Genomic DNA, 9588 nt, shown 5'->3' on the forward strand with positions numbered 1-9588 from the left:
AGCCTCCGCAAGAGAAGGTTGAGAGGCGACCTTGTGGCTGCCTATAAGTTCATCACGGGGGCACAGAAGGGAGTTGGTGAGTATTTATTCACCAAGGCACCCCCGGGGGTTACAAGAAATAATGGCCACAAGCTAGCAGAGAGCAGATTTAGATTGGACATTAGGAAGAACTTCTTCACAGTTCAAGTGGCCAAGGTCTGGAACGGGCTCCCAAGGGAGGTGGTGCTCTCCCCTACCCTGGGGGGCTTCAAGAGGAGGTTGGATATGCATCTAGCTGGGGTCATCTAGACCCAGCACTTTTTCCTGCCTATGCAGGGGGTCAGACTCGATGATCTATTGAGGTCCCTTCCGACCCTAACAGCTATGAATCTATGAAAAACCCTGTCCCATCCCAGTGTTTAAGACCATCATCCCTAGAAGCATCCATTTCCCTACTGGGGTGAAACATCAACAGGCTGGCGTGGGACAGGACGAGGGGTTTCCTTCTGAGAGGTGGGCAAAAGTCTGTACTTACCTTTGAGGAGGCACTGACCTGTGGGAGGAAAAGACAAGACAGATCAGTCACCAGCGGGAGCCCAGACTCCCCCCAGAATGAAAAGGCGAGAGTTTACCAGCCCAAGACATGTTGCCCTCTGCCACTAGATGAGGTTGGGGACCTTTGGTCCAAGCTTTGGTGCCCCCAGCATCCTGGGTGGGAGTTGGCCATGCAATCGGTGTCTCTCATGACTTACTTGAGTGGTTTCGTGACGTGGCTTGTGCAGCTGGGGCCCGTCTCCTTGAAATTGGTTGGAGGGACCATGACCAGCAAGGTCTGCGAGGAGGGAGGCTCTTTGGCTTGAAGTGGCCTCCCAGGCAGGGGTCGGCGTGGGGGCTGGTTCTTCAGGACAACCTAGATGAGGACGCAGTACAAGGAGGTGTCAATTGTGGCTGGTTCGTGGGTACATGCTCCTTCTGACTACAGAGGAAATGCCTGAGGGCATAAATCTAGGCAGTGCCTGTGCCCTTCAAGCTCAAAGGATCAAAAGGATGGAGCCCAGACCCAGAGAGCCAGGAGGACTCACCACGGGGGTCTTCACGGGGCTGCTGGGAAGAGGCTTCTTTGGAGGCAGCAGCTTGGACTGGGTGCCGGCAGCTTTGGCAGGAATGAGCGGGGATTTGTTGATGGGTGGCGGTGGCCGGGAAGGCTTGAGGTCTTTGCGGGGCTGCGTGAGCGGGCTGGGAGCCGGGCGAAGGGGGCGGACAACGTTGACAGGCTGGGAGCCATTCTGCAGAGCACTGGTTTTCTGGAGGAAGGCGCCTCGGGATGTCTACAAGGAAGGCAGAACAAGGCAGTTAAATACTGAGCACGGCTCCCCGTCTCCTGGGATGGGGATGCCCCTAAGGCCTGCGGTAGTAATATAGGAACGGCACTGCAGCCCCTACATACCAGTCTAAGCTCCCAGAAACGGAGTGCCATAATCCTCCTACGTCCCCTAAACTAGGGCTGAATATGATTTTATGAGCAAACATCACAGAACATAAGGCCCTGGAGATATTGTAAATGGGATAACGTAGGACTGTGATTGCATCTGAGATACAGCATCTGGGTTAACGTAGAGCTTTTAGTGCATCTGGAGGATTGCATCTGGGGTAACGTAGGACTATGATTGCATTTGAGATATTGCATCTGGGGTAACGTAGGTCTATGATTGCATCTGGGAGATTGCACTGGGGTAATGTAGGACTACGATTGCATCTGGGAGATTGCATCTGGGGTAACGTAGGACTACAATTGCATCTGGGAGATTGCACTGGGGTAATGTAGGACTACGATTGCATCTGGGAGATTGCATCTGGGTAATGTAGGACTACGATTGCATCTGGGAGATTGCATCTGGGGTAATGTAGGACTACGATTGCATCTGGGAGATTGCATCTGGGGTAATGTAGGACTACGATTGCATCTGGGAGATTGCATCTGGGAGTGACCAGCAAAGAAGTCTGCCGATCTGGAGCAGTGGCCACCTCTGAAGAAGCCACCCCAGCTTTTCCACCAGACCCCATGGATTCAGAGGTGGGACAGGGGAGCTCTCTCCTCCATGCCAACCAGGCCATGCTCAGTAAAGCCCTTCATTCTTTCCATCAATACCAGGGCTTAGTGTAATGATTCCAGAGTCCCAATGGCTAGACGGGAACAATAAGCAGCCAAGACATCTGCTTTCATGGAGACAGCAGTAAAAACCCCTGGGGATGAGCCGTTAAAAGAGCATCACTCAAAACTCAGATAAGCTTCTCCAACGTCATGTCACATATGCCTTCAGGTTAGACCTCTGGTCATGGCTGGAATAGTCCCCTGCTCTTACCGTGTGCCACACGTGTGTCCAACATACAGCCCATGGGCTGGATCCAGCTTGCAGACATGCTCCATCGAGTCCACCGGGCATGGCTAGCAGTGGACGGCATGAGTTGAGTTTGACATCCTTGGTATAGACATATCCCCCTTGTGCTAGCTCCCTGGACTGGCCATTAGTGGGACACAGCTCCCTTACTAGAGCCTAAATTTGGAGTCACTTCACATTTGTCTACACGAGGAAGCTAGTGCATCACAAGTATGAGTGTGAATTCCCAAAGCGACAGCTATCCCTCCCAGGGATGCTTCTAGTATACATTCAGTGCAAATGAATGCACATTCGGTTCAAAAGGGAGTGAGCTCTCGCCACAAAGGAGCTCTCAGCACACCCAAGTGTGTCTACATGCAGGGCCAGTGCAGAGTAACTCAGGCGCTGTCAGTTCACACCCCAGCTCACTGCAGTTCCTCCCCATGAAGACAAGCCTCCCAGCTTGCACGGAGTGACTCTGGATTGAGAGCTGGGTAATGAAAAGTAGACGCCAGTCTTTCGGCCACAACTCGATAAGCCGATATCACCCTCAACAGACTAAGGGGAGCAATGCAGATCTCAGAAGGCGTTTTCGCCTCTGCTTACCTTGTTAGAGCTGCTCGAGGAGTAGATATTCTGCAAGGTGAAGGCCGAGTTCGAGTGGCCCCTGCTCGTCTTCTGACTAGTGGCTTTGTTCCTGCCCGGAAACACAAGCAAGAGACATGGCCTGGAAAGATGGCCACATACTTTGCAAGAACTGCCTTCACAACTGCTAGCGGGTGGAGGTATCATCGCCCTGGATGGTGCGGGCAGCACCAGGAGAGCCCAGTGGTGACTTGCATTGAAGTCAGGAAAGGCCGATGCACCTATTGACCAACTGCTGGAGCTGGCTTCCCACTACCCTTGCCAAGGCTGCATTGGGAGGGTCTCAGGGATGTAAATGGGGGGCAGCTGGAGTGGCTTCATGCACAACAAATACAGGAAAGGCTTTCACAGATGCTTAAGGATGAAAAGTGGTCTCAGGGCACTGGAGAAGCAGGGCAAGGCAGCAGTCCTGTAGCACAGACCCGAGATGAACAGACCTTCCCAGCTCAGAGGAAAATGCTAACTCCAAGACAGCTGCAGGAAGCTCCCTTCCCACCCCTGCCTCGGGCTATCACTCGGTGCCAGGCAGTCTTCATCTGGCCTCCCATATACACATAGGGCTGTATATGGTGCAACTTTTTCACAGGCGTGCAATTAGTGTGGGACTCATTGCCACCAGTAGTGGAGGAAGCTGATTCAAAAAGGGACTGGACATGTTCTTGGACGAAAGGGGCATCGGTAGCTATTGAGCGTGGGGGTGAGGGGCACGGCCTCCGAATTAAAACTTCCTAAACCCTACATGCCGGAAGCTGCAAGGGAGAGAGGAACAGGGGGGGAAACATTGGCTAGATCCTGTTCGCTCTTCCTTTCAGCATCCATCTCTGCCTCTGTGTGACGCAGGAGACTGGGCACGATGGAGCAAAGTTAATCACAGATGAACCCTGGCTATAGGCTGCTATGAGAGGAGGACAGCTGCCCAGCAGCCCCATCCAGGGCATGGGGGATGCCGGGTCATGGAGATAGTGGCTGAGCCCATGTCCCCTAGGGTCATCCAGCCTCTGGCATTGACAGTCACTGGATACACCGAACAGGGAGCAGTGGGGTGCTGGGGGCAGGATCCAGTCCCAAGGGTCCTCCAAGCCATTGGGTTGGCAGGACATCGTGGGGATGCTACCACTGCTCTCTCTCATTTTCTCAGCATTATGAGTCTTCCCAAGAGAAGCAGGATCTAAAACCCACATTGAAGTGGCCTGACATGCCCCTCGCTCAGCCAAAGTTAGCTGCACGAGTGCTGCTTGCCCCTTGGGAGGTGGAGTGGGGTTTGGGCCCATGTGTCTAGCCATGTCTGCCTCTTCCAGCGAACAGATCCCAACTCGTCATCCTGGGTGTAGATCCCCGTGGTGCCCAGTGCCGGCGGCACTCACCTGCACGTCTCCCGGCACTTCGTCATCTCCTTCCTCCACTTGCTGAGGAGTGAGTTCTCCCGGCGGTAGTAAAATTCAAGTCCGAGGACCAGAGCAAAGATGAAGGAGAACAGCAGGATGAGCAGCAGGACAATCACGATGGTCTCGTAGTCTGCGGGAGAGGCAGGGGAATGGTTAAAGGGCTGCACTGCCCCCTCCGTGCATGTGGCTTAATACGTCGGCTCCTATCTTCCAGGCAGCAACTGCGGGAACATGGGACCTACATCCACGCTCTCCCACACGCTCACAGCAAACCACTGCTCACCCTGCAAGCTCAGACAGCCGATACGAGGGCAGGTCCCAGCCATATGCATGAGATGGGCCCTATCTGCTTGCAGCTCCAGGTCTCCCTGGCATCTGCCAGGCGTTTGGGTACCCCAGAGGCACTAAGAGCTGGCACAAGCTCCCCTTCCACCTCGGGGGTTCAGAGGGAGACAGTCTGTTTGCAGACTGCCCATCACTACTTTCTCTCAACTTCGCCATTCCTATGTCTCCATCCCCATACCAAGGAGAGGACTCTGCCCCCTCTGCTCCCACCCCTGCTATTCTGACCCACCAGCCTGGACTCACTGTCATATTGCACTGGGCCGCTGTCCACGCTGCCCCCCAAGCCCGGCTTCTCGCAGAACGGGGGTGCCCAGCCCGCATTGCAATGGCAGTTCTTGTTGCTGTTGCAGACCTGAGGAGGAAGGGGGAGGAGGAGGGTCAGGCACCGTGCAGATGAGAGGAGACAGAGCCCACCGGTGATGCACTGGGGGGTCCTCGCTGGGAACACGGGGATTGCCAGGGTTTGGCTCAGCCCTTTTGGTGGTTGTCCTGTTCCCCTTTCCTCTACATGTGTCAGGGTGTTTTTAAGCCTCTCATCTCAGGGTGCTGGCTGCAGACAAGGCTGGGGCTGAGCCAATGCTCCCGCTGGGATTTAGACACAGCTGGCTAGAGGGTCCTACTGCTCAGGGTCAGACCAACCCCCACATTTGGGGGAAGGAGCTTTACCCCAGGGTCGAGTGGTAAGGACTGTGGGAGCTTTTCCTGCCTCTGTAGTGAGTGTAAAGATCTCTCTCTTGCTGGGATCTCTTCGGCATATATTAACAGCCTTTACAGCAGAAGGATGTTGGCAGCTGCTTCATCTGCCGCAGGTCTTCTGTTGTGCCAGGGCTGACCGTGCAGGTTTGCTAAGAGGTTAGAAAATTGGTTTGTAAGGGATGGTTTGGATAGGGCCGATGCTGCTTCAGGCAGAGGGTGGACTAGATGCGACCTCTGGAAAGCTCTTCATCCCTGTGGTTCAAGGATTTTATGAGAATAGGGTGGATGGACTCGGGTGTGCAAAACGTCGCCTCCAAACCCCAGGTCCTAACTCATGAACGTGCTCTTGTTGGCAGACTGGTAAGATGTTGCCATACACATTGGGTTCAGATATACCATGAGCAGAGAGAGCAAAACTTTGCCGCTTGTCAGCTTGCAATCATAATGATCCCTTCTATGAAACCTATGAACCTGCTTCCTCCATGATCCTCGCTGCGTTTCTGGGCACTGATGGGCTCTCAGCTGTAAGAGCCATAGGATCGAAGCTCTGAACACTTCAAACCCTGGAAAAGGTCGGATCCAGATCTTGCAGCCAATCCTTGTGTCCATAATGACCCGGGCTGCATCCTCCACGCTCGTCCCAGATGCAAACCGCCTCACTCGGGTCTATCGGACCCAGAACGGGCTGCTAACACATCAAGCGGACGCTGCTTCATGAGACGTGTGTCCGAAGACAGTTGGTTTTCCTGAAGGATGCAAGCCCATCTCAGGACCCCCCCCGCAGCTCTCGGGCGGTGACTTACCCCATGGCCATTGCAATGGGAAACACATTTCTCCAGGTCAAAGAAGGAAGCGTTCTGGCACCTGCGATCCTTGCAGACCTGAGTGTGAGGGGAAGCAAGAATTAGGGGAGAAAGGCCTTGAAAGGCGAGAGAGGAAGGCGATACCTCATGCTAGAGTGGGACTGAAACGGTCTAACAGGACATTTATCTGTCATAAGGTGTCGATTTGTGGAAACAGTCACGTTTGGCATGAACGTGTCCATGTGCAAGCAACGTTCAACCCTCCCCAGACAAGATTCCCATGCAAGTCTCCCTGTTTTGCCAACAGTTTTTGTCCACTTTCCCCACACTCCTCTGCTTGCTGCTTGACAGCCCTGAGAGTCGATGATGGAGCAAGGGCTCTGCAGCCCCTTCCCGGGTGAGCGAGCAGAAAACTTCTGACTTGCTTTTCCCAAACTGAACCGGTTCCAGCCATCGCCCTTGTGAGAACTGCCACAATCGGGATCTTTCTTCCCAATCTGGGGGGAAAGTTTTATCAAAAGTCCACAGCTCTTCACACCAGGGAGAGGCCGTTTCCCAGCAGCTCCATGCCAAGCCAGCCAGAGCAAGGCCTATCTATGCCAAAAAGACACATCCCAGACACATCCCAGCTTTGCTCCCATGTCACCACAAGTGCTGAAGCTCTATGAGATATCCAGTCCACCCTCCTCGCAGCCAGGCCCCAGAGTCAATGCTACCTGGCCCATATTTCCCACCACTCATAACTTTCCCCTGGAAGAGCCTTGCTAGTCTAACTGGCCTCCTCCAGCAAGCACTTTGGGTGAAAAGTGCCCGTGCAAGAGCTAGGCAATGGCAATGATGATCAGGATGCATCTTCCTGACTCCCAGCACTGCTTCCCTTTGACAAACAGCAAATTCATCAGAAAATGCACCAGATTTCCAACTAGCCTCAGAGGGGAGGGGGTGGTATTTCTGGGGGTGAGATCCCCGAAAGAGATGCCAATGGCAGGGGTGACCCAGTCTCCTAGGGGTTAAAACACACGCTCAGGATGTACGATTCATGCAATTCTCTCCTCTGTCCGTGTCTCACTGAACCTCAGGGTTCCCTGTCTGTCAGGCTGGGAGGTTTTCTCAGGTACAACATGCTTGATATCACTGGGAAGATCTACTACACTGTGCAAAATACTCAGTCCCTGAGATAAAGAGTAAGAAAGAAAGAATAGCTTTCTTAGCTCGATTGTGGAAATTTGCATGAGAGTGATGGCTGAAACCAGCTCAGTTTGGGGAGAAGGAAGCCAGAAGCACTGGAAAGGGTTATTCAGAGCGGTGGTGGAGTCTCCATCCTTGGAGGTTTTTAAGGCCCAGTTTGACAAAGCCTTGTCTGGGATGATGTAGTTGGGGCTGGTCCTGCTTGGAGCAGGGGTTGGACTAGATGTGACCTCCTGAGCTCCCTTCAACCCTCATTTCTATGATTCAATGATTGCAATACCCTGGAGATCTGGGATGACGTAGTTGGGGCTGGTCTTGCTTTGAGCAGGGGTTGGACGAGATGTGACCTCCTGAGCTCCCTTCAACCCTCCTTGTCTGTGATTCTACCTCTACCCTTGAGGTTAGACCATGCAGCTGAAAGCCTTTGACTTCAGAAAGGCCAACTTCAATAAGCTCAGGAGACTAGTGGGGGAGGCACTGAGGGCCCCGAAGGTAGAAGAGATGGGAGCCCACGAGGGATGGTCGTACCTTAAGGGGACAATCCTCCAGGCCCAAAGGGCAACAGTCCCTGAGAGAAGCAAGTGGGGTAAGAGTGCTCAGAAACCCCCTTGGCTCAGCAAGGGCATTCAGCAATGCCTAAGGACTAAAAGGGGGGTGTACAACCAGTGAAAGGGGGGAGCTATCGCCAAGGAGGAGTACTCCTCCTCGGCCTGGGAGCGTAGGAGGGCTATGAGGAAGGCCAAGGTAGAGATGGAGCTCAGGCTAGCGTCCAGGATTAAGGACAACAAAAAATCCTTTTTCAAGTACACTGGGAGCAAGAAGAGGACACCAGGCAATGTAAGGCCCCTGCAAGATGCAAACGGTCATCTTGTGGCCATGCCAGACAAGAAAGCTGATATTTTTAACAGTTTCTTTGCCTCTGTTTTCTTGAACAGGGACCGGGATATCCCACCTACCAGAGGTAGGGACAATCTTGGGGATAGCTCTGTCAGGCTTTCGGTCAGTGCAGATGTAGTTAGGGATCTTCTGGAAGGGCTAGACATCTTTAAATCTGCAGGGCCAGATGCCCTCCACTCAAGGGTGTTGAGGGAGCTGGCAGGGGTCATCGCGGAGCCCTTGGCCCGGCTGTATGAGCATTCGTGGTCATCTGGCCAGGTGCCGGGGGATTGGAAACTGGCTAATGTGGTCCCTATTTTTAAGAAGGGGAGGAAGGGGGACCCAAGTAATCATAGGCCTGTAAGCCTCACCTCGGTGCTCGGGAAGCTCTTGGAGAGGATCATCAAGGAGCACATCTGTGGGGGCCGGCAGGGGGGGATCATGCTCGGGGGCAATCAGCATGGGTTCATCAAAGGCAGGTCTGCTTGACCAACCTGATTGCCTTTTACGACCAAGTAACTAAATCCTTGGATGATGGTGTCACTGTGGACATAGTCTTTCTAGACTTTAAGAAGACCTTTGACACCATCTCTCGCCCCATCCTCATCAATAAATTAAGCAACTGCGGCATTGATGCCTGCACAGTTGGATGGGTAAAAAAATTGGCTGCTGGGGCGCACCCAGAGAGCAGTGGTGGACGGGTTGTACTCAACCTGGCGAGATGCGAGCAGTGGGGTCCCCAGGGCTCGGTCCTCGGGCCCGCACTGTTTAACATCTTCATCAGCGACTTGGACGAGGGGGTGGAAAACACGCTGTCCAAGTTTGCTGATGACACTAAGATGTGGGGTGAGGTGGACACACTTGAAGGACGAGAGAGGCTGCAACTAGATTTAGACTACAAAAGTGGGCAGACGAGAATAGGATGGGGTTCAACGCAGACAAATGCAGGGTGCTGCACCTGGGGAGAAGGGATCCACAGCACACATACAGGCTGGGGAGCTCCCCTCTTGAAAGCACAGAGACGGAAAGGGATCTCGGAGTCATTATGGACTCCAAGATGAACGTGAGCCGCCAATGCCAGACCGCAGCCAGCAAGGCCAGCCAGACCTTGTCATGCATCCAAAGGGGCATCTCAAGCCAGTCCAGAGAGGTGATCCTCCCCCTCTATGTGACTTTGGCCAGGCCGCAGTTGGAGTACTGTGTCCAGTACTGGGCGCCGCACTTCAAAAGGGAAGTGGACAGCATGGAGAGGGTTCAGAGGAGGCCACCCGCTTGGTGAGAGGGCAGCAGGAC

At 53.7% G+C, this 9588-nt stretch overlaps 1 protein-coding gene across 1 annotated transcript in view; it reads right to left on the reverse strand.

Moving 5' to 3' along the window:
* The window catches only part of ADAM33 (ADAM metallopeptidase domain 33), a 60399-nt gene that overhangs the window by 2659 nt on the left and 48152 nt on the right, over nucleotides 1-9588 (reverse strand). Inside the window, exons 17-23 of the mRNA XM_025200699.1 lie at nucleotides 6232-6309; nucleotides 4976-5084; nucleotides 4367-4517; nucleotides 2964-3054; nucleotides 1062-1307; nucleotides 732-889; nucleotides 515-532 (exon numbers count right to left, since the gene is read on the reverse strand). Coding sequence (XP_025056484.1) covers nucleotides 515-532; nucleotides 732-889; nucleotides 1062-1307; nucleotides 2964-3054; nucleotides 4367-4517; nucleotides 4976-5084; nucleotides 6232-6309 — 851 coding nt within the window. The remainder of the gene's footprint in view (nucleotides 1-514; nucleotides 533-731; nucleotides 890-1061; nucleotides 1308-2963; nucleotides 3055-4366; nucleotides 4518-4975; nucleotides 5085-6231; nucleotides 6310-9588) is intronic.

Source organism: Alligator sinensis, unplaced genomic scaffold (assembly GCF_000455745.1).
Source record: "Alligator sinensis unplaced genomic scaffold, ASM45574v1 scaffold12_1, whole genome shotgun sequence".
NCBI classification, from domain to species: Eukaryota; Metazoa; Chordata; order Crocodylia; family Alligatoridae; genus Alligator; species Alligator sinensis.